The sequence below is a fragment of the Rhinopithecus roxellana genome, chromosome 7, assembly GCF_007565055.1.
Source record: "Rhinopithecus roxellana isolate Shanxi Qingling chromosome 7, ASM756505v1, whole genome shotgun sequence".
Classification (NCBI taxonomy): Eukaryota; Metazoa; Chordata; class Mammalia; order Primates; family Cercopithecidae; genus Rhinopithecus; species Rhinopithecus roxellana.
The window spans coordinates 62,559,162-62,584,381 of record NC_044555.1 but is presented as its reverse complement, the minus strand read 5'-3'; the positions used below and the strand labels follow the sequence as shown (position 1 = coordinate 62,584,381).

The window sequence follows — 25,220 nt, the reverse complement described above, 5'->3', positions numbered from 1 at the left end:
ATTACCTACAATGCCTTGGGATATTCTTTCCATCAAGAACTTGGACATTGAATTTCAGAAGTCATCCTACCAGCTTAAATTGATCTCTAACTTCAACCAATTCCCATGCAAATTAGGCTTCTATAAACATGTAGCCTGACCAAAAGAAAAAGCTGCTGCAGAAATTCTAAAGACCTAAAGTATTTTTTTCATCACTTGTCACACATGTTAAAGGAAAGTCATTTTTCCGTGAGCTTCCTCATGCCTGAGTTGCTGCCTCATGCAAGCTCTTTATAAAAGTCCACAGTTGTTTCAATGTGGTTGTTGCTATTTTCACTGTGTAGTTCTTCATTCATTGTCATGGTTGGCCCTTAATACCAAGGTACGAGAAAGTATTACTGGAGGATAGCATGCTACTAGCATCAGGGCATGTAGACAGAAATGTGACTTTTTAAGATAATGCCAAAAAATGATGGTGCCTCTGTGCAAGAGAAAAGTGTTTTTCTGTTTCTTTCACTAATTACCTATATCAGAATCACTTGGGAGGGCTTGTTAAAAACACAAATTCTCAGGATCCATTCTTTGAATCCAAATTTCCAGAGACAAGACCATTCCATTTATCAAGCTCCACTTGACCATCACTGATTGGCCCAGGAGTAAGCCTATGACTCAAACAGAACTAATGAGAGTTCTTCCTTAGAATTTTAAATTTATGGCCACTGGACTGGGTGCTACATGAGGATCGGAACTTTGTTTTGCTCTCTGATATATGTGTATCACCTTGAATAATGACGGTTACATAGTAGGAGCTAATTAAATTGAATTAGTGGAGTATGTTTCAGTTTCCCTTTGATGGAGAACATTGTGAATTGTGAGGCAGCCATATTCCCTTATGCTTAGAGGAATACAAACAGAATGAGACTGTTCTAACAACACTCAAGTTCCTAGTTCCAGTTGTCTCTTCTGCCTAGCTATTTCCCTGTCATTCCCTTGGTTTTGTGAGCCAATAAATTGTCCAAATTTGCTTGATTTGAGTTTCAAACTAAAACAGTTTAATAAGTATAGCTAAGATCTTATAATTTCTTATTTTTAAATTATTTTATTATATTTTTACCACACTTTAGCTTACAACCAACTTCTAAAATATATTTAAAGTCTGAGATGCTAGAAAGTAGAGAAGACTTGCCTAAGGTCACATACTAGTGTATGGAAAAACCAGAAATAAATTTTTTATCGAATCTTCCTTCTTGGTGGAAAAGGATAAGTAAAACTTGGAGGAGATTGAGAACTTTGAGTTGTTTTTACCTGTAATGCTTTCCAATTAGCTTAGCATTATAGCAAAACTGGTTCAGTGATAAGGGAGGGTTTCAGCCACTGGGCACTTGCAGAAATCTCATTGTACTAAAGACAGATTATCTGATACATTGCTATCTACCCCAAATACATGTATTATCTGTCAATGGAAAGTAAAAGTAAGGGGAACCACTGATGTTCACTTAATATTAACCACAAGGAAAAACTGGGTAATGATGGTAGTGATTCAGAAGTGTTAGGAATAGGAAGAGTAGTACATTGTTGTTATATACATTGACTTTGATCCTGGATACATCTGGGCTCATATTTGGGAAGCAGTAATTTCAAAATTCTCACAGACAAGAATAAACTCCTTGACAGTTACTTTGTAAGTGTGGGGATGAAACACTCAAACTGGGAAGATTTTGCTTGCCCAGCAGCCCACAGCCTTTGCTTTGCCATCAACACCCTAATTTTCATTGGGGAATCACTTCTGTCCCACTCTCATAACATGTTCCCAGGCATAAGCATGTGACCAAAGTTTGGCCAACCTGATTGGTTCTGGAATGGGCATGTGAACAAAACTAGGCCAAAGAGAGTCAAAATCTTGAGAGAAACACTCTTTTTCTTCATTTTATTTATTAAATTTAACTTTTATTTTAAGTTCGAGGTACATATGCAGGTTTGTTATATAGGTAAACACATGTCATGGGGGTTTGTTGTATAAATTATTTTGTCACCCAGGTATTAAGCCTTGTACCCATCAGTTATTTTTCCTGATCCTCTCCCTCCTCCCACTGTCCACCCTTCAATAGGCCCCAGTGTCTGTGGTTCCCTTTTATGTGTCCACAGAGAAACACTCTTTTTCTATCAAGATTGCTAAACTACAGAAAAAGCCTGCCTCAGAATGAATCCAACCTGGGGTGAGGGGAGGACAAGGAGGAGGAGGAGGCAGGAGAAAGGGAGAAAAATTTCACATCATTATTTTAGTGCTTAGTGTAAGCCATGCCAGGATCTCTTGGTTTCAAACCATCAGTTCTGTTTTGGAGAAACTCAGGGCGAGATGAGTTCTTGCCTAATAAAGAGGCAGCTGAAAAGTCCATTGAAGTTGCAGAGAGAATTTGCTGAAAGACAAAGATCCTCAAAACACAAAGGTGAGATGGAAGCAACTAACCAAATATGAATTGGAAGAATGGCATGAAGCCCAAAAATGGCATCAGAAAGGCAGAGAGAGTTTAGGATTATTAAGTAAACATGCAAAAGTAAGGCACAATTCCTTTCTTTTATTCTCTGAGAAAGAAGAGACAAAAAGTTGTAGGAGTATTGGTTGTTCCATAACAGTTGATAGAAGGAAGGCAAAACTATTCCATTTCTTTTTCTTTATTTTTTCATTGAAGAAAATTAATTTCAAACTGAAAAAGTTAGAACAATGAAGATCAGGAAAAAAGAGAAACCCTGGACACTGATGAAGATCAGAGGTTATATCAGTCTGAAAATAACTTTTGCTGATTTAAACAGAAAAGGAATTTATTAAAAGAAAATTGTGTAGCTCTCTGAAACTCTGGGAGGGCTAGAAAGCTGGGCAGAGACTGAGGGGCAGGAATATTGCTCTAAATCACCCCACATAAAAGCCTATTGAGGACTCAGTTGCCACCGTCACTATGTAATAGATGATCCAGTTTGTGTCAGAACTACCACGGTATGGGACACTTCATGCTGCCACTAAGACCCTGTCTCTGCTTCCCTGGGAATTCGATTTTGAGACAACCAAACTTTCCACCCAAGGTGAATCTCCATTGTCATAGATTTTTGGCATGGTTAGCTTCAATTCAAAGTCTGATAGTACTGACAAGAGCATCTGATTGACAGAATGTTGTCATGTACTCACATCCTAGCTGCAAGGAATGTTGTGAAAAATCTGAATGTGGCATTTTCAATTCTGTAAAAGGAAGTAAGGTCTGACTTCCACTAAATCTTACAAAGTGAGAATTCCAAGAAATAATTGTCATGACAAAAGTCATAAAGCTTTCCCTCTATGTTTTCTTCTAGGAGTTTTAGCATTTCAGGTCTCACATTTAAGTCTTTATTCTATCTTGAGTTTATTTTTGTATATGATGCAAGACAAGGATCTGATCATTCTTTTGCATGTGGCTCTACAATATTCCCACCACCTTAATTGAAGAGAGTATCGTTTTTGCATTGTTTATTCTTCGTAGTTGACCATATATGGGCAGGTTTATTTCTGGATTTCTAGTCTGTTTCATTGGTTTATATGTCTGTCTTTATGCCAGTACCATACTGTTTTTTTATTACTGTAGCTTTATAATATATTTTTAAATTAGGAAACAGGAAGCCTTTAGCTTCGTTCTGTTTTTCTGAAGAACAAAGAGAAATAATGTTCTTTCATGTGACTATTCAGAGTTCTTGGTGGTTCCATATGAATTTTAGGATTTTTTTCTATTTCTGTAAAAAAAATCATAAGGATTTTGATAGGGATTGCATTGAATTATAGATTGCTTTGAGTAATTGGACATTTTAAAAATATTTTTCCTATCCATGAACATGAGATGCCTTTCCATTTATTCTTGGCTTCTTTAATTTATTTAATCAATGTTATATGTTGTCTTAGTCTGTTTTCTGTTGCTACAACAGAATACCTGGGTAATTTATAAAGTAAAGAGGTTTATTGAGCTCACAATTCTAGAGGATGGGAGGTCCAAGATCAGGTGGTTGTATGTGGCCAACTTCTGGTGAGGGCTTTGTGTGTCATAACATGGCAGAGAATTGGAAAGGGAAGCAGGCACATACAAAGAGGTCAAACACGAGAGGCAGCCTTACTTCATAACAACCTACTCTCATGGTAACGAATCCAGTCTCACAAGACCAAGAACTCACTCCTGTGAGAAAGCCATGACCTAATCACCTCTTAAAGTTACCACCTCCCAATATCATTACACTGGCAATTAAATTTCAACATGAATTTTCGTGTAGACAAACTACATACAAACTATAGCATGTGGTTTTCGGTGTACATGTCATTTACCTCTTTGGTTAAGTATTTCTAAGAATGCTATTCTTTTTGATACTATTATAAATGAGATTATTTTCTTAATTTGTTTCAGACAGTTAATTGTTTATGTATAAAAACATAACTAAATTTTGTATATTGATTTCAGTACCTGGAACCTTAAATAAATTCATGTATTTGTTCTAATTATTTTTTTTTGTTACATCTTTAAGGCTTTCTATACATAAGATCATGTAATCTGCAAATAGGGACAATTTAACTTCTTCCTTTCCAACTTGGGTGCTTTTTATTTCTCTGTCTTGCCTAATTGCTCTGATCAATATGTTGAATAGAAGTGGCAAGGGTGTGCATCCTTGCTTGTTCCTGATCATAGAGGAAAAGTTTCAGTTTTTCACCATTGCGTATGATCTTTGCTGTGGACTTTTCATATACAGCCTTTATTATGTTGATGGAATTTCCTTGTATTCTAGGTTTGTTGACTGCCTTTATTATTTAAAAAATTGAATTAAAATTTTTTTTGAATCTATTAAGATAATCAAGTACTTCTTAGCTTTTGTTATGTTAATGTGTTATATTATTGATTTGCATATGTTGAGCCATCCTTACATCCTAGGGATAAATATCCCTTATTTATGGTTTATAATCCTTTCAATGTGTTAAATTCAGTTTGCTATTATTTTTTGAGGACTTTTGCATCTATATTCAAGAATATTGGCCTGCAGTTTTCTTTTCTTGTAGTGTCTTTTTTTGGCTTCCCTGTTAGATAATGCTGGCCTCATAAAATGAATTTGGAAGTATTCCATCTTTTAACATTTTTGGAGGATTTCAAGAAAGATTGGCATTAATCTTTCCTTAGCTGTTTGGTAGAATTCCCCTATGAAACCATCTGGTCCTGAGCTTTACTTTGTTGGGAGGTATTTTGTTTTTGTTTTTTTGAGATAGAGTCTTGCTCTGTCACCCAGGCTGGAGTGCAGCGGCTTGTTCTCAGCTCACTGCAACCTCAGCATCCCGGGTTCAAGGGATTCTCCTGCCTCAGCCTCCAGAGTAGCTGGGATTACAGACACCCGCCACCACGCCCAGCTAATTTTTGTATTTTTAGTAGAGACGAGGTTTCACAGTGTTGGCCAGGCTGGTCTGGAACTCCCGACCTCAAGAGATCCACCTGCCTCGGCCTCCCAAAGTGCTGATATTACAGGTGTGAGCCACCATGCCCAGCGTGTTGGGAGGATTTTGATTACGGATTCAGTGTCCTTACTAGTTATGAATCTGTTCCGATTTTCTATTTTTTTCATGATTCAGTTTTAGTAGGTTATACGTTTATAAGAATTTATCCATTTCTTCCAGGTTTTCCAATTTGTTGGTATATAATTATTCTTTTTTTGTTTGTTTGTTTGTTTTGAGACGGAGTCTCGCTCTGTGGCCCAGGCTGGAGTGTAGTGGCGCGATCTCAACTCACTGCAAGATCCGCCTCCCGGGTTCCAGCCATTCTCCGGCCTCAGCCTCCGAGTAGCTGGGACTACAGGCGCCGCCGCCACGCCCGGCTAGTTTTTTTTGTATTTTTAGTAGAGACGGGGTTTCACCGTGTTAGCCAGGATGGTCTCGATCTCCTGACCTCATGATCCACCCGCCTCGGCCTCCCAAAGTGCTGGGATTACAGGCTTGAGCCACCGCGCCCGGCCGGTATATAATTATTCTTAGTAGTCTCTTACAATCCTTTTCATTTCCATGGCCGGGGTGCTAGCCTTGATGTGAATATTTGCAGCAGCAGTGGTAGCAGTATGGCTTGGTGGGGGTCAGGAGCCCCCACTGGGACTGTGTGCATGTCCCTGCAGGTGGTGGTTATAGCGTGGAGGTGGGAGCATTGGTGGGTGCAGGACTGTGTGTGCCCTCTGTGCACGTTCACGCTGACAGCAGTGGCTGCTCAAGGCTAGGGGGTAGTCTACTGTTTTCCATGCCTAGTTTTGCTCTGGTGGCCCAGGCTCAGGGGCAGGGTGCTGACAGTGGGGGCTGAGGGGCTCTATGTCCACCAATGTTCTGAAGCCAATGGCGGTGTGGTGGGGTGGGGGGTGGGGGGAGGAGGTGCACTCACTCCAGCAGCAGTGGCAAGACAGGGTGCAGGTGTACCATTGTGCTGGCGGGGAATAGAAGGGTAGGTCTGCCTGGGCATATATGTACCAGCATCGTGATGTGGAGGGTGGCCATGGGTGCAAACGAGCTGTTATGTGTTTTCAGAGGTCACTCCGCTGGAGCACTCTGCCAGTCAGGTGTGGTCCACCAGCTGTAATGTGGGCCCCAAGAGGCACCTGGCAGCTGTGGCCAGGCTGGGGCCCCACAGGAGGCCAGGAGACTGAGAGGTGCTCAGGTTGGACTAGTCCTGTCTCATGGGTAAGACTGCCCTGCAGAGTTCAGGTCCAAAAGTTCCCCTAGGACTAAATGATCCTATGCAAGCAATTCTAGCCTAGGGGGATGTACATCTCAGACGGTGCTCCACTACAGTTGCTCCCACGGGGCACCCGCTGTGCTCTGCCTGTGACTGGATTTCTACCACTACCACTTCTCTAAGTAGCTTTCCCTGCCAACTCAAGTGTCCATGGTGGTCTAGGGTCTCCTCTTGCTGAAATTCCAAAGGCCCATGGTGAGAGTGGGCCTGTTAAACTCATCCCCTCTGTAGGAGTCACTGGGGGCCAGGAACACGTTCTGGTGTGCATTAGCCCTAGGAGGGGTTCCTAGCTTCCTCCCCCTTCAGCCCAGCCTCTGTATTTTCCTTCTGCCTGTTCTGCCTCCGCCTAAAGCTGCAGGATAAGAACATGGCAGCACTGGGATGTGAGCTCATTTTTGCCTAGCTCCAAAGGCCTTGCTCATTCATACAGACTCTCAGAAATGAAAAATAATTCCCTTCATCTTCGTTAAATCACATATTCCTACAATCAAATTCTCCAAAGCTTTTGTGAAACCTATGTGATGCTGTAATACGATTGATTACTACAGTATTTATGGAATATACCATTCATAGCTTTAGGCTACACAGGCACAGTTACATATCAAGCTCTCTTGAATTCTCTCTTTCTAAAACCTATGGATTTGAAGTCAGGATGTTTTCAGAAGTCCAACTGGTGTTAAAAATTCAAATAGATCAAATATTGTTTCTGTTTATATCTGTGTGAAAACTAATACCAATGTGTGTAATTACAGTGTGGAGAAACCCACATAATTTCTCTGAGGAAAGTTTATTTCACTGGAAGTAGCCATTACCAAGAAGCAATAGAAACCCTAACCAGTGGCTCTTATTTTGCAATTACAGTTTTTCATCTTAAGGTTAGTATATGTGCAGCCAAAGCAAGCACTACTTTTTCATGTTAGCAATGGCTAAGATTGTGTGTGATACAGGTGAAGGTTATCACCAGATAAACACCATCAAAAAGTTATGTTTTTATAGTGTATTTCTGTTGTGATATTTTTCGTATCCTTCTTCCTTTACAACCCCCTCCTTCTCTTCCACAAATACGGGTTTTGTATTAATTCTGTGATGCCTGAGGCATTCGGCACTCCAATAAGTAATCCTTTAAGTCTCACCAGAATTTGAGTTTGATGATATGGTGTCCGTTGTGTAGGTGAGGATACTTCCTCCGTGAAGTGCAAGGTCACATAACCAAATGTGGAAAAGTAGGTCTGTCTCTTGCTGAAAGGAAGTGAACATTGAATGCTGCTGCATGAAGCCCAAGGCTTCAGTGGAGAACCTCAGAAACCAGATAACTCTGAGCCATAAGGCATGGTATTGGCCTCTCAGAAGTCATAATAAATAAGTATGGGAATTTCCCTTATTTTGAAGGCATTAATGACTCATTTCTCTAGGATACTGACATAAGTTATTCAGTGGAAGACAACTGGAAAATGAGGGTCCTTGTCTACAGATATAAGATCTTAATAAAAGTAATCATGAAATTGACCTTGATGGGGAGAGCACTGAAACAGGATTACATGGCCTGAGTGAAGTCCTAACAGTAGAGAAGATTATGTACAAAGACACAAGAAACACACAGAGGTAAGAAAAAGAATATTAACTGGAGTCTGGAATGCAGGAGCGTGTGCGTGTATGTGTATGCACATGTGTGAGTATTTATGTACCTAGATAAGTTTAGATGAGCCTGGAGAATTAACAAGCCATGCTTGTATTTTGCAAAAATACACTCAAGAAGAGACATGGGTTAGAAACCGTTGCAGAAATACAGTAAGAGATAGTGGTGACATGAACCTAAGTTTATGATGATGAATTTGAAGAGAAATTCTAGGCCTTGGCTTAGAAAACAACATAAAAAAATACTTGTTTTTTTCAGGAACACAATGCCCACAGACAAACTTCACTGGAAACAGAATTTGCACATAGACAGATGTATATATCACTGCTGACTTGGATGAAATATATGCATATATGTCCATTTACAGATAGACTCTTTCATCACTGAAAGAAAAAGTGCATTTCAGATCTACACTACAAATGTATTTACCTACAAATTTACCTACACCAGACTTTTTTTTTATACTTTAAGTTCTAGGGTACATGTACACAACGTGCAGGTTTGTTACATATGTATACCTGTGTCATGTCGGTATGCTGCACCCATTAACTTGTCATTTACATTAGGTATATCTCCTAATGCTATCCCTCCCCCCTCCCTCCACCCCATGACAGGCCCCGGTGTGTGATGTTCCCCTTCCTGTGTCCAAGTGTTCTCACTGTTCAATTCCCACCTATGAGTGAGAACATGCGGTGCTTGGTTTTCTGCTCTTGCGATAGTTTGCTGAGAATGATGGTTTCCAGCTTCATCCATGTCCCTACAAAGGACATGAACTCATCCTTTTTTATGGCTGCATAGTATTCCATGGTGTATATGTGCCACATTTTCTTAATCCAGTCTATCATTGATGGACATTTGGGTTGGTTCCAAGTCTTTGCTATTGTGAATAGTGCCATAATAAACATAAGTGTGCATGTGTCTTTATAGCAGCATGATTTATAATCCTTTGGGTATATACCCAGTAATGGGATGGCTGGGTCAAATGATATACCAGACAATTTTACCTGCTATGTCTGAAAGGTAAAGCAGTTGGTTATTTTTTAAACTTATGAATGCATTTTAAATTGCTATTAATGGAATGAAAATTACTTGAACTTGAATAGATATGTAAGGCTATTTGATGTTGCTTGGTAGCTTTTTCTCATACAGATCCTATTTTGCACATGAGATTTGCCAGGGAGTTGAAGCTACCTCCAATTCTGCACATGTTTATATGATTTGGTAATAGTCTTTTGTTGTGAAGGTTTATGAACATGGTGAAGTACATACATTCTATTGAGAGATATGATAAAATGGCATAACTCAAGTTTCAACTATGATTTTGATAAATAGTTTTCAAACTTGTTTTGGGGGGGTTGATGGAATCCCAAAGAGGAAGATAACAATTTTACTATTAAAAAGTGTTAACATTATTTTGGCTATAGTCTCCAATTTTTGGTTAACAAAATAATTGTCATAATAATTATTTCATTAGAATTTTCATATAAGAAGAGTTACAGAATTCTAATTTACTCAGCATAGTTTGTTTGTTTGTTTGTTTTTTGAGACAGGGTCTTGCTCTGTCTCCCAGACTGCAGTGTGGTGGCATGAGGCCATCCTCCCACCTCAGCCCCCCAGGTAGCTGGAACTACACGTGCATGCCACCATGCCTGGCTAATTTTTGCATTTTTTGTAGAGACCAGGTTTCACCATGTTGCCCAGGCTGCTCTTGAACTCCTGGGCTCAAGCGATCCATCCATCTGGGCCTCCCAAAGTGGGAAGGGATTATAGGTGTGAGTCAATGCAGCCGACCCCATTTCTCTTTCTAAGATTAATTCTTCTTTTTGTTTCTGGTTGTATGTATTTTTACAAGTTATTGAAATGATGACGTAATATTCACAATGCTTCAAAATGTGAAAAAAGTATATGTGAATATTAATCACATAATTGATAAAATATATGAAATAATGAACTCAAAGCGGGTCATTAAGAAATCTTTATAAACATTAGGTAGTGAATTTACAGATGTTGCCAACATTGTACATTCACAGGGCCAGTCATCATAAATTCTGATTGATGTTTAAAATGAGAGCCAGAAATACCCAATTAAGTAGTAAATTGAAAACCATCTAATCTTTTTCCGCTGCATCTGTGACGTCTTCTTTGTACTTGTAAACTTGCATCGCACGTTGAATAGGAGTCTTAACAGAGTCATAAGTCCATCCATTCCTGGCAAACAGCCTTTGAATGATGCCAGGCATTTCGTAGCCCTTGCTTAATATAAAATCCTTAAAGGCAATTGGTCCATAAAGACCGTCAAGAATGTCGGGTTCATCAGGCTTTTCAAGTAGGAGCTTGGGGTCAATCAACGGTTCATCACTTCTTAGCTTTTTCCCCAACTTAGGCTTGAGGTACCATGCTCCATACCCCATCTTCACATGCTCTGCACTATAAGAATTCGATGCAGTCTGGATTTGCTCATCCAAGTCTTTTTTCTGTGAGAAGAATTTGACCTCATCCATGTCATCTAGCTCCATGCTGCACTTCAGCCCTGAGGAACACTCGTTTACCTTCTTAATCTCTTGGTCTTGATAGTTTGCTTTGCACTCAGGGGTAAAGTCAAACAGACTGCTGATGGATTCTTCATCAACTCCCAGGTCTCCTGCCCACTTGAAGTCACAGAGTTTTCTCGATGTGTATCTATGTTGAAGAGAGTCAGAAACACACTCCGTTGTGTTTGGTGTATCTTCCTGAAACAGTTCTTTTAGATGGGATACTCCAGTCTTGGCAGGCTCCGGGCAGAGACTGGACACTCGACGAGTCTTGAGAGGCTCCAGGCGGAGACTGGACACTCGACGAGTCCTGGGAGGCTCCGGGTGGAAACTGGACACCCGACGAGTCTTGGGACGCTCCGGGCGGAGTCTGGACACCCGATGAGTCTTGGGAGGCACCAGGGGGAGATGGGACACCCAACTCTTGAAAGGCCGCGGGTTGGATTCCCCACAAAGGTATTCACTAGGCTCGGTGGGTTCCTCGGTTGTTGTCTCCGGACCCTCGCAACAAGCCCATGTGTCTTCCAGCTTCCTCTCAGAATCCACTTTCAGCACCTGTAGTAGGAAACTGGACACCCGACGACTGTTGGGAGTTTCCGGGCTGAGATGGGATACTCCAGTCTCGGGAGGCTCCAGGCAGAGATGGGACACTCCAGTTTCGGGAGGCTCTGGGCGGAGACTGGACACCGGAGTCTTGGGAGGCTCTGGGCGGAGATGGGACACTCCAGTCTCAGGAGGCTCCGGGAGGAGATGAGATACGCGACTCTCGGGAGGCTCCGGGCAGGGATGGGACACTGCAGTTTCGGGAAGCTCCGGGCGGACGCTGGACACCTGAGTCTTGGGAGGCTGTGGGCGGAGATGGGACACTGCAGTCTTAGGAGGCTCCGGGCGGAGACTGGACACCCGGGTCTTGGGAGGCTCTGGGCAGAGATGAGACACTCCAGTCTCAGTAGACTCCGGGCGGAGATGAGATACGCAAGTCTCTAGAGGCTCTGGGCAGAGATGGGACACTCCAGTCTCAAGAGGCTCTGGGTGGAGACTGGACACCCGAGTCTTGGGAGACTCTGGGCCGAGATGGGACACTCCATTCTCGGGAGATTCCAGGCGGAGACTGTACATCGGAGTCTTGGGAGGCTCTGGGCGGAGATGGGACGCTCCAGTCTCAGGACACTCTGGGCAGAGATGAGATACGCGTATCTTGGGGGGCTCCGGGCAGAGATGGGACACTCCCGTGTCAGGAGGCTCCAGGCAGAGACGAGATACACAAGTTTCTGGAGTCTCCGGGCGGAGATGGGACACTCCAGTCTCAGGAGGCTCCCGGCGGAGACGGGACACCCGCGTCTTGCGAGGCCCTGGGCGGAGATGGGACACTCCAGTCTCAGGAGGTTCCCGGCGGAGACGGGACACCCGAGTCTTGGGAGGCTCTGGGCGGAGATGGGACACTCCAGTCTCGGGAGGCTCCGGGCGGAGACTGGACACCCGAGTCTTGGGAGGCCCTGGGCGGAGATGGGACACTCCAGTCTCGGGAGGCTTCCGGCGGAGACTGGACACCGGAGTCTTGGGAGGCTTTGGGCGGAGATGAGACACTCCAGACTTGGGAGGCTCCGGGTGGAGATTAGATACGCGAGTCTTGGCAGGCTTCGGGGAGAGAAGAGACGCTCCATTCTCAGGAGGCTCTGGGCCATGAGATACGCGTGTCTTAGGAGGCTCCGGGCAGAGATCAGGCACTCCAGTCACAGGAGGCTCCGGGTGGAGACGAGATACGCGAGTCTTGGGAGGTTCTGGGCAGAGATGACACACTCCAGTCTCAGGAGGCTCCGGGAGGAGATGGGATACTCCAGTCTCGGGACGCTCCAAGTGGAGACTGGACACCTGAGTCTCAGGAGGCTCTGGGCAGAGACTAGACACCGGAGACTTGGGAGGCTCTGGGCGGAGACTAGACACCGGAGTCTTGGGAAGCTCTGGGCGGAGACTAGACACCGGAGTCTTGGGAGGCTCTGGGCAGAGACTAGACACCGGAGTCTTGGGAGGCTCTGGGCGGAGACAGGACACCAGAGTCTCGGGCGGCTGAGGGGAGAATTCCCTGCAGGGGTATTTACCAGGCTCCATGGGTTCATCGGTTGTCGTCTCCTGGCCCTCACAAGCGCATGCGTCCTCCAGCTTCCTCTCAGGATCCAGCGGTTTCAGCACCTGTAGTAGGAGATCTGGAGGCGTATCTTCTCCCAGATTGGAGTTCATGGCCAACGGAGGCTTGGCCATCAGCTGGGCTTCCACTTCCTCTACGAACGCCTTCCTTGCTGGTTTGGCTCCTGAGAGCTTGGAAAACAGGGCCGCTTTCTTGCGCAGCTTTTTCTTCCTGCTTTTGGGGTCAGCTTGGGGACCTCTGAGAGATATTTTGGGGAGTAAAAACTCGTCACGGCGACAAACGAGCGTATCTTCGGGAGACGTACAGGCGTAGCGGAAGTCGTCCATGCCCTGCGTCACAAATACCCGGTTCCGAGGGTCCATGCGCTTTGCGATGCACTTGGAAGGCGGTTTGTCACAGTACCAGGGCTTGGAGTCCATTCCCGGGGACCTCGGCCGGTCCTGCGGCTTCTGGTCCCCCATGGTGGCCCTCGCTGGGGTGCCACCTCTGTAGTTTCCACGGTTCCTGATCCCTGCGGCTCTAGTCGCTAGGAGACCGCCAGCCACGTGCAGCCCAGGTTCCTTCCTGGAGGCTGGGCAGCGCTGACGCCACCTGCGCAGCCCGGATTCTAACAGGTGTGTAGTGGAATCTCATTCTGGGTTTTATTTGTGTGTCCTAATGACTACTGGTATTGAACATCTCTATATTTGCTTATTTGCCATCCTTATCTCTCCTTGGTTTAAGTTTCTGTTGATTTTTCCCCCCATTTTTAAATTGTGTTGCTGGATATCATATTTAGTTTTGAAAATTCTTGTTCTGTTCTACATCTAAGTCCGTTATCACTTATATGATTTGCAAATTTTTCTCTTCATCCTTGGCTTTTCCCTTTCATTGTCTTAACAGTGTCTATCAAAGAGAAGTTTTTTTTATTTGATAAAGTCCAATTTATTAATTTCTTCTTTCACAGATTGTGCTTCTTTTGATGTATCTGTGAAAACTTTGCTTATCCAAAGGTCACAGAGATTTTTTAAAATTTAAATCTGTTTAAAGTTTTGTAAACAGCACACGATACAGATCAAAGTACTTATTTTTTTTAAAGTGTCTATTGCCTATGTATATCTGGTAATTTCAGAACTATTTTTGTAAAGACTATATTTTCTCTACTGAATTACCTTTGGAAATTTGTAGAATATCAGCTGTCTATATTTTTTTGTGGGTCAATTTCTTGACACTCTTTTCTCTTTCAGATTTTTCTCTCACACAAATTTCACCCTCTGTTGATTACTTTAGCTTTAAAATAAATCTAGAAATTTGGATGTATTAGTTCTTTAACAATGTTCATTTAAAAAGTTGCTTCTTCTAGGTCCTTTGAATTTCTACAGATATTTTAAAAATAAGTTTTTCATTGCCTAAAAAGAATTCCGCTGGGATTTTGATTAGGATTCTGTTGAATCTGTAGATCAATTTGTAGGTAATTGACACATTAACAATAGGAGGTCTTCTGACCACTGAAAAAGGTACATTTTCCCATTTGTTTATGTGATTTTTAATTTTCTCAGGAATATTTTGTAGTTTTTAGTTCATATGTCTTTCACATTGTTTCTTCCCAGATTTTTTCTAAGTATTGCTTTTGATACTATTATATGTGGTATTTTTAAATTGAAATTTCCAATTTTTTGATGTTAGTATATATAAATATTGAGTTTTGTATATCCATCTTGTATCATACAAGCTTGGTAAACTCTCATATTACTTTCAGGAGCATTTTTGTAGAGTTCATTGAATTTTCTATATATATGATAATGTCTTCTGTGAATAAAGACAGTTTCCCTTCTTTCTTTCCAAACTGAGTATCTTCATCCCCTCTGCTCAGTCCAGTTGCAATCCTTGATTTTCCTTTGAATAATATCAGTGAAATTTTTATCTCTCTTATGGTGTTTAAAACTATAACTATGAAAAAGATTTTTTATAAAAAATTTAATTATAGACAAATTCAGCTTGCATTATTCCTTAAGCATATTATTTTCTCATCACATGGTAATTTTTTTCTGTACATTCTTATTCATTTTTAAAAGAAATTTTCTTATTTCCCTTGTTAAGCGCAGCTGAACAATGTTTTCTACCATTACTAGCAGGTATGCCTTAGTTCCTCCTTGTAAATAAGGCATGATCAATACCTCTCTTCCCTGTGGCTCCTCCTCTGTAAAATAGATCAATATATATTCCTCTTAGGTTTCTCATTAATGCAAAAAATGGTTTATGTGTAAATCAAGATAATCTATATAACATATATTTTTGTTTTGATTTTGTATCGTGTTTGGCGCAGAATAAGCATCCAGTAAAGTACTGTTATTTTATATAGGATTACTACAACTTGAAAATAAAAATATTCTACATTCAGTGCCTAAATAAAGGAGAAGCAGAAATCATACAGATCTATTTATATGTCACAAATATTTTCATTTATCAGTTATAAGAATCTGTTAAACTCTCAACATATTTAGTAGATTTCATAATGTGAAGTTGCTAAGACCATTTTGGTAAGGATTTATTTTTAACTTTCTCACTTGGAAAAATTCCATGGAATGTATGTTAAATTCAAGAGCCAATATTTCAACAATTCTCTATAACAGTACTCTAACTAGTAAGCTCATATGAGTTCTCATTTATCTAAAGTGGGTGAGGGTTTGAATAAAACTTCTATATTCTAAATAATCCCAGAGAAAAACACACATTGAAGCTCCTAAAGGTCAACTGGGCATCTCCAAAATTTTTCATGTGGCTGTTCATTAAAAGTTTTTGTACTTTACAGCCACTTCATTTTTTTCATTTTTCAAAGTAGAATATTATACAAAAGATTCATATCCAGAGTACATAAATAATTATTAAAACTTAACAGTAAGACAACAGAGAACACAAAACAAAATGTATAATACATAATAGCTTAACTTGTATAGAGATACATACTTAAAGAAATACATATATTTGTGTGCACATATTGGTTAGTATACATGCATATATTTTATAGCTCTGTCTGCTGAGAAACTAGAAAAAAATGACATCCAAGTAGCGAAAAGTACATCCACTGCCCAGATCTTGGTTTCTAAATACAATTATCCAAAATAACAAAAGCAAAACGAGACATCCTTGGAGAAATGAGTAATTCTAGGCCTGCGGCAGTGAAAACACAAGATGAGCCTGGAGTATTACGTAATGACAGAAAATAGGAAGTTCTCAGAAAACAAAAGAATAAAAGCAGATCAGGAGCCAAACTGAAAGAGCACTCAATGGCCAAAGTTAAAACAATTTAAGCAACATGAGAATTAAAATTTTAAAATTATAACACAATATAAAATAAAATATCCATGAGTCCATACTGATACAAATGATTGTACAAATAAATAAATGAAAAAAAAAGGTGCAAATCTGTCTTATGAAGAATTTCAAAAATGTACATAGATACTCCTCCCTCCAGGAGGTGGAATTTAAATGTCCTCCCCAGAGTGTGGGCTGGATTCTAAAAAATAGAATATGGAAAGGGAAAAATAGTGACCTTTTAGTAGAGAAGCCTGGCAGTTCTCTCCTTAACCAAGTGATGAATGTTAATATCAGCAGTGAGATGTAACATTGGTATCATGCACTACTCTGATAGGATGTGATGAGAAAGACACTTCATCTCTGTAGTATTCTTCTCTAAATTCCAGAATCCTAGTCTACTGAGGAGAAAACATCTAACAAACCCAAGTCCAGGGACATCTTACAAAATTCTCAAGTATTCCTCAAAATCATAAAGGTCATGGGAAACAAGTAAAAGCTGAGAACTGGACATAGACTTTAGATTAAAGAGACATGAAAACTAAATTCAATGTGGTAGACCGAGCTGTATCCTGACACTGAAAAGGACATGGGTATAAAAAATCTACAAATCTGAATAAAGTCTGAAGTTTAGTTAATAGTAATATGTCAATGTTAATTTTTTAGTTTAAATGCATGTACCATGTAAGATATTAATTTTAGGGGAAACTGGGTAAAATGTGCATGAAAATGCTCTGTACAGTCTTTGCAATTGGTTCATAAATCAAAAATTATTCTAAAATAAAAGATTTCCAATTTAAACTATATATTGCATCATGATAAATTATCAGCAAATCACTACTAATCATATACGAGGGAAAGCTATAGCTTCTTTAAAATGCATACTTGTGGCCCCTCTGTCCCCATATATAGTAAATCATAATTTTTTCAAAGTGGAGCCAGTCATCTACATTTTACATGGTCTCTAAATTATACACACCAATAGGTGAGAATTACTTTTCTAAAGCCCTGTGCCTTTTATAGGCCCCGAAGACTTTCAAAGAGTTTAAAAACCACAGTAGTTATGGTATTATCCAAAGTCACCAAATTAGGAGAAAATTAAATTTCAGCAAGTGCTATATGGGAACGTAAAAATCAGATAGTGGAGCCAGTGGACAAAATCATTCACTTAGATGACATGTACATAACTGGTGGGCCCACAGGATAATGAAGTCATGATAGAAGAGTAAAGAAGATACAAAGCTTGGTGAGTACCTGACTGGCAGTGAAAAAAAAACTAGGAGTGAAAGCAACTTGTGTAAACAGCACTTCTTGGGTTAAAGAAAACTGACATCACTATAGAGTACAGAGAAATTACAACTGGCCTGTTCAATCAACAAGCAACAATCGCCTTAGTATGAAGTGTTACTCCAGAAATGAATAATGCAGCTGACAAGCGAAACCAACACCAACAAGCTAATAAATAAATGTTCAAGGAAGTCAAAATGCTCTGAGTAGAGCAGCATATAATGAATAAGTATACAAGAAAATTAAAATAAACAATGAAAATCAATGTGATGAAATGCATTGGTTTAATGGAGCCTTAAGTAGTCTCAGTTCTGACATCTTTGTGTGCCTCTGACTGCTCTTAGTTACTTACAACCTTTACTGCAAACTTAACTCAGGACACAATTTTCACCCTCCAGCAGACTCACATTATCTGCAGCCTTGCTGCCTCTTCCACCCACATGCAGCACCTGCCAGCCTTTTTCAGATACCCAATCATTTTCATTCTGATCCAACCCACTTTGGAATTCTTTTGCTTTTATTAGCTCTTGATAAGTTTACTTTCTGGGATGGTTAATTTTCTGTGTCAACTTGGCTAGGCTATGGTGCCCAATTATTCGGTCAAACAGTCTAGATGTTGCTGTGGAGAGATTTTTAAGTTGTCATTTAATATTTTATATCAGTAGACTTTGAGTAAATCAGATTTACCTTCCATAGGATGGGTGAGCATCATCCGATCAGTTGAAGGCCTTCAAGAAAAAGACAGAAGTTCCCCCAAGAAGACGGATCCATTTCAGTTTCCAGCCATTAGAATCAAGACTACAACATCACCTTTTGCCTGAATTTCTAACCTGCAACCAGGTCTGCAGATTTTGGATTTGCCAACCCCCACAGTTGCATAAACCAATAAAATTTCTCCCTCTCTCTCTGTCTCTCTCTCTCTCTCTTTATATATATATATATATACCTCCACAGCAACATCTAGACTGCTGATAATTTATCATGATGCAATATATAGTCTAAATTGGAAACCTTTTATTTTAGAATAATTTTTGATTTATGAACCAGTTGCAAAGACTGTACAGAGCTTGGTAAAGAGAAACTGTGGGAAACTTCCACAGAACTTAAAAGATTGAAAATAACTAAGAGTGCCCCCTCAGATATTATCTGCTTATCCTCTCTTTGCAGATCTGCTCACCCACATAGCTTTCTGTCACATGCTTTTGCTTTCCTGTTTACTCTTACTGCTGCAGAACCAGATAGCCTTGAAAAGATTAACTTTATTCTGTCTCATGCATCAGCAACTGAAGTTGTCAACTTGAATCTTTATTACCGGTGATCACATAAAAGCTGAGAAACACAACATGATTTCTTTTTTCACCTTAGAAGTTGAATTTGTCACCTAAAAAAAATAGCTAGGCTTGTAAACGGAACACATTTTATTTAGGAATCATTGAGAAAGAATAAGCAAAACAAACAAACAAACCAAAAACCTATGACTCTTTTCTAAGGAGAACCAACTTAGAAAAAGAGGAAGATGCAAGAGGTTAGGCCGTAAGCACGCAGTAATAATCCACTTCTCAAAGCAACTCCATCAAGAATAATAATGATTTTGGACAAATGCTAACATTTATTCAGAGCTAGACATCAAGTTAAACCCTTTATAGGCATTATCCTAACCATACTTCGAGAAAGATTCCATTGTCTTTACCAATTTACAGACGAGAGAACCAAGGCTTAGGAAGGTTAAATAACTTTCCCAAGGACACACAGTGAGGTTTGATGGGGCAGGAATTTGACATCAAGTCTCATTTCAACACCTCCACTCGTTCATTGCTCACAGGCTCATAGAATTCTTTGTTGTCAACAATCCTCTCAAATGTGACTTCAGCAAATATTTTTCTTGCTCTCATCCATGCCTACCTAGCTTCTCTAACGGAATCACAGCAAACTACTTCAAATGGACAAAAAAACCCTGAATTATTCCAGGTCTCCTTCTTTTGCCAAGTGACATACCCACATTTAAGTAAAAGAAGGAATGTACTGGGTTCCATAGTTGATGAGTTTTTCAGGTAAGGCCAGATGCAGGCATTTTAATAATGTCATGGGTCACACTTTTTGTCATACTTTTTTTCTTTTTTTATTATAATTTTTGTTTTAGTGGTTTATTATTTTATTTTTCTTTTTTATTCTAAGACATCTTGTTATAGCATGTCATACTTTTTTTTTTTTTTTTTTTTTTTTTGCACAGTTCTGCTTTCCTGTGTGTGGTTTAATCCTCAACATGCTTTCTCCTTGCAGTCATAAGAGGGCCAGCAGTAGCTGTAGGTTTAATCCTTCTACATTAGCAATCTTAGCTTTCCCAATCGTTTTAGCCAAGAAAGTTCAGGATTGCTTCTCCTTGGGAAGACCTGGGATATATGGTCCCCCTTGGGGACATGGAAATGGTATCGTTTCTTTTAAATCACATGTTCTAGGAATGGTGAATGGTGGTTTCTCCAAATAAACTCAAGATGTTGCTGATAGTAGAAGGCCATTAAAGCTGGGTGGTCAAGCTTCCTCATTCTGAAGTCTAGCTACATGCCTTTATCCGTACTATCCCTATATTAACCAATTTCCAAAGCTCACCTCTATCAACCTCCTTTAATCAGTTGTACTGAATTTTTAACCTTCAGGACATATTGTTAACATTTTATTGCCTTATTGTTTCTCTTTTTACATCATGGGACTGTAAAGCCACACTCAGGTTTTAAAACTGAATTAGCTATTTTCCTTCTTCTTTATGCCTCATATCTATTCCACTGCATGTATTCTTTGGCATGGTGGATAGTACTTTTGTTGGTCCAATTGTCCAGAGAAGAAACCAGCCATAATCTTTTACTTTTATCCTCCTTTACTCTCACAGCCCGTTGCTCATAAAACCCTGTAAACCTGCTCGCTTCAGATCTCTCGACTTCTTTCAAGTCTTGCCACCCTTCCTGCTATTTATTGCCCTAGTTCAGATTTCCTCATTTCTTGATTATTCTACTTACCACTCTGACATATCAGCCTCCTTTCAAATATGTTCTCTAATTTTCAAGAAAACTGATCTTTTTAAAGCACAGATGTGATCCCACGACTCTCCTCTTAACAGCCTTTCAGCGATTCCCTGTTGTATGATTTCCATGGACCTTGGTTTCCTTATTGTTAAAGGAAAGGCATAAAGAGATGATCTCTTGGAGATGATCTCCAGCTCCATGATTCTGTTAATCCTTGCCATCCTAAAGCAGTTAGCTCTGTTTAATCATTTGGTAATTGGTTTGTCTACCTTTTGGATTATGGACCCTGTGTTTTTCTGGTTATCGCCTCTTACTGTATCTCATGAGAATGCTGGGTCAAGTCCTGTTGAGCAGTCATCTCATATTGAGAACAGCTCGCTAAGCGTGACCATGGCCATTCCAGAGTATAAATCAATATGAATTATTTGGAACATATCTGCTCTTTTGACTACCACCATTTGCATTCATGCAAATGTCTAAAAATTATATATGAGAATTACTTCTACCTTATGCTGTTGACATTGGAACTTCTTACAATAAGGAGAACTGCAAATGTACAAGTGAAAAATATTAGTGTACCATAAGACAAAAAGCAGATATGTTAATGCATTATCAACACTAGGCTATTATTAGGTTATTTAATAGCCAGTGAACTATACCACCGTAAGAACTTACAATCACTTTTCCTCCTACCCTTCTGAATGCTGGTGAAAACCTTAGAAATGACCACATGTAGGAAGCTGTTAAACGTTTCCAGTTAAATAATTTACTCTACCTAAAGGAACACCTACATCCCCACTTGCCAATTTAATGTACCTTACACAGATGCATTAGTTTACAAGGGAGGAATACCTGTTTTAGCAGTGTCCCATACAGCAATGTTCATTCAAATCACTCATCCATAAACACACATTGTAATACCCAAGGGCATAATTGACATACACTTCCTTCATATCCAATAAGCTTGGGTGTGCACCATTGCTCGTTCTTGGCCAATGTGATCCAATCAAACTTAGCTACCCCTCCTTCAGGTGGAGTGGCGAGTGCCACTTTGCTTGCTTATTTCAGGTGGCTTTTAATTCTGGGATTACATGTGTACTGGCAATCATGATTAGCCTATAATGGCTAACAAAGTACTATAAATTGATAAAACTGGAAGTAGAGGGAAAAAGACAATAAAGAGAATCAAATCCTATGTTAGAATGCACATTTTTGTGACTGCTTGTGGCAGAGGTGTATAATCAAGCAACTGGTCAGGAAAGCAGACAGCAAAACTCAGCCATGGATGGATAGAAAATTTTGACATTATGAAGAGCATCACAGACATCAATAAGTATCTACTGAGCACATATCATGTGTCAGGCATTGATCTAGATGCTGAGCATAGAAGAGGAAACAACACAGACAAAATTTCCTGTTCTTCTGGGGATTAAATTTTAGTGGAGAGAGATAGATTGGAAACAAAATAAGTAAGTAAAATATATAGTCGTTAGATACTCATGGTTGGTGGAAGGGTAGTAACTTTAAAATAACAAGTTGGAGACAACCTCATTGAGAAAGAGGTGAAGAGGCAAGCCAGGAGGTAATATTTTTGAAGAGTATTCCAAGGAGAGAAAACTGCAAAGCAAAGAGCAGAATTAGGGAAAGTTTCCAATTATGCTGTTAATCTAATAAAGTAGGGATGAGTCTCCACAGAGGATATGCTGTAAGGAATGAACAAAGCACTATTCAGTTATCTCAAGCATTTCTAGGATGCACCCTTTGAGCAAAACTTTGGAAAATCTTTTGAAAGCATTTCTAAGATGCATTATTCCTTAAATGTATTAAACCTTAATTGGTAAGGTTTGACAGTTAAACAATTACTGATTTTTTTCATATTCACCCATAGAGAGCAATAATTTGCATAAGAGAAACCCTGATTTTAATACTCTCTTTTCTAGATAGTTTTGCATAATTTTTATGCAATTTCCTTGATGAACCCACTAATACTCTCTTCCATCCATAGTTTTGCATAATCTGCATAATAAGGACATACTGAAGAAGAACTGGGAACTGAGCAATTCAGCAAGATCACAGAAACATATGTTGGGAGCTGCCTGTCAGCAAATGCTCCTAGAAATTCTGTGACTATCAGGACAAATCTTGCAGATAATGGTAAAATAAATGGCCTTGGCAAGATTTTGTACAGACTGCATATTTCTTGTGGGGTCATCACTACTTTTAAAGAATCCAATTGGAATTGTTATTTCAGAACACATCTTCTCGGGTGGCTGCATACTTCTCTGTCTTCCAGATTTCTCTAAAATATTTATCTTCCTAACTGCTCATTGCCCTGTTGAGTGTAGACTGTTGATTAGAGGGGACTTCCATAGCATTGGATTATGGGAAGCTAGCAGGACATTCCAGTTACCTTGCTCCATAACACATTATCCTAAAACTTAGAGGCTTATAACAACTATATTTTTGTTTGTAATTTTTTGGGTCAGGAATTCTGGAAGAGTTTAGGATGGTGGTAATCTGAAGACTTGACTGGACTGGATATATCCAAAGTGGTTCACTCACATAGCTGTCAGTTGATGCTGTCCTCGGCCTGTCAATCCAGGCACTTCCAAGTGACCTCTTCATGTTGTCTGGGCTTCCTCCCGATAAGGCAGCTTCAGGGTAGTCAGATTCTTACAAGGTAGCCCAAGGCTCCAAATGTGAGTGCTGCAACATTTAAGATGGAAGCTGCATTACTTTTTATAATTTAGCCTTGGATGCCATACTGTGTTATTTCCATCACATTCTATTTGTTACAGATGAGATATCAGCCCACCCAGAGTTCAGAAGAGGTTACATGTACCTCCCTCCTGATGAGAGGAATGTCACGGTCACATGGATTGTAGAGGAACATGTGGCATAGGAGATATTGTTGTAGCCATATTGGAAAAATATAAGCTGCTGCACAGGGTTAGTTAGCAAAAGTAGAATGTGTGAAGGCCCTGAATTCAAGATAAAGTATAGAAGTCACTATATCTTATAGAGAAACAGACAAGAGCAGAAACTGCAGAATGTTTACATTTTGTACTCACAAGAGGAAAAGGATCCAAGAATATAGGAGGAGTTTAGACATGTCAGGTTGAGGTTTCAAAAAAGGCCTCACTCTGTATTCTACACTTTAGGGTACCTTGAGTCTCTCATGGCACTCTCATTGTAATTCATTCATTATTTCATAAACTTTTAGTAAATATCTACTACAGGTAGTAGTGGTGGCAGTAGTAGTAGCAGCAGCAGTAGTAGTAGTAGTAGTAGTAGTAGTAGTAGTAGTAGTAGAATAGAGACTATTCTAGACTCGCATATCAGTAAATAAATGCAAGAAAAAGCCCTGCCCTCACGGGGAGTATATTCTACTGGAGTAATGGTATTAAAATAAATAACGCTGCATGCAAATTAAGTATAGGACAATTAGGTGTGGGGTTTCAAAGAACCCTAACACTTCACCCTATGCTGTGTCTATACCCTTTGTCATACAACTTTGAAGTTCAACAAAAACACCTTATATTTCCTCATGTGATTTGCCAATAGACTAAGGCAGAAAATAGTGTGTGGTCCTGAGACTAGACCCTCAGAAGTCCTGCATGTCTCTGCTTTTGCTTTAGCCCCTCTGCCATTGCCATGCAAGCATGCTGGGGTTGGTCAGCTAAAAGACAAGAGACACATGGGCTACAGACCAGTCACTTCAGTCTCCCCAAGCAAGATCCAACCCACCTCCAGACACCTGAATGAGCCCAGCCAAGATCCCAGATGCATGAACAGTAAACTTACTGTCATATGCCATAAGATTTTGTGATTGCTTTTTATACAGCATTTTGGGGCAATGGACAGATGACACAACTGGGAAAAAGCAGAAGAGCTCCTTTTCTCAGAGACGCGTTTACATACAGTTCTGTTTTGAAGCCAGTTAGCAGATCCCTGTTGTTGCTGGCGCTACCTCTAGGCTGGAGTGTTCGGAAGAATAATCAGAGTCAGAATTAATAGAGTTGCCTCTAGATTCATGACAAGGGTGAGTGAGGTGTGGAGGAATGAAGTGGAATAAGGCTTGATTTCTGCTGGTAAAGGCTTCATTTTATGTTTCCTTGTCTGAGGGGACAAAAATCACCTCTAATGCCTGTTGTGGTTGAGGGATGAGGAAGGACGTCTCAAGGAGAAACTCAACTTTCCTGTTGCTTCTTTGATGCCTCTCCTTCCTTTAACATATCAAGCTCCCTGCCTAAAGTGGACTTTTATTATTATTATTACTAAAAATAAACCTGTTTTGGCAGCATCAAAGGGGGATGATAGCCATACTATCCTTGAACTATGTGGATGTGTCAGTCCTGGCAATCATGTTGGCAAACTAAGGTTCTTTCCCAGACTACATTATGTAAGGGTGGAGGGGCAGAGTATTTAATTTCTTCTTCCCAATCATGGTGACATTTAATATTTCTGAGGAAAAAAAAAAAAAATGCATCCAAACTGGCCTTTCAAGTAAGTGGAGTAGTTACTCTCCCCACAAAGTATCAGAAACTGTTCTATGAGCCACTTACTCCT

At 40.1% G+C, this 25,220-nt stretch overlaps 1 protein-coding gene across 3 annotated transcripts; it reads right to left on the bottom strand.

Annotated features, from left to right (window-relative positions):
* Window positions 1-10,484: 10,484 nt before the first annotated feature.
* Window positions 10,485-13,514, bottom strand: FAM47C (family with sequence similarity 47 member C). 3 transcript variants are annotated; one of them, XM_030933461.1, is made up of 4 exons: window positions 12,960-13,514; window positions 12,672-12,893; window positions 11,284-11,738; window positions 10,485-11,217 (listed from the first exon to the last, which is right to left on the bottom strand). In XM_030933461.1, the coding sequence occupies exons 1-4, from the start codon at window positions 13,512-13,514 to the stop codon at window positions 10,485-10,487; spliced, it is 1,965 nt and encodes a 654-aa protein (XP_030789321.1). The 3 variants fall into 3 exon arrangements, with proteins under 3 accessions (XP_030789321.1, XP_030789320.1, XP_030789319.1); XM_030933460.1 differs by having other exon boundaries at window positions 10,485-11,672; window positions 12,315-12,758; window positions 12,852-13,514; XM_030933459.1 differs by having other exon boundaries at window positions 10,485-11,330; window positions 11,454-13,514.
* Between the last annotated feature and the right edge of the window lie 11,706 nt (window positions 13,515-25,220).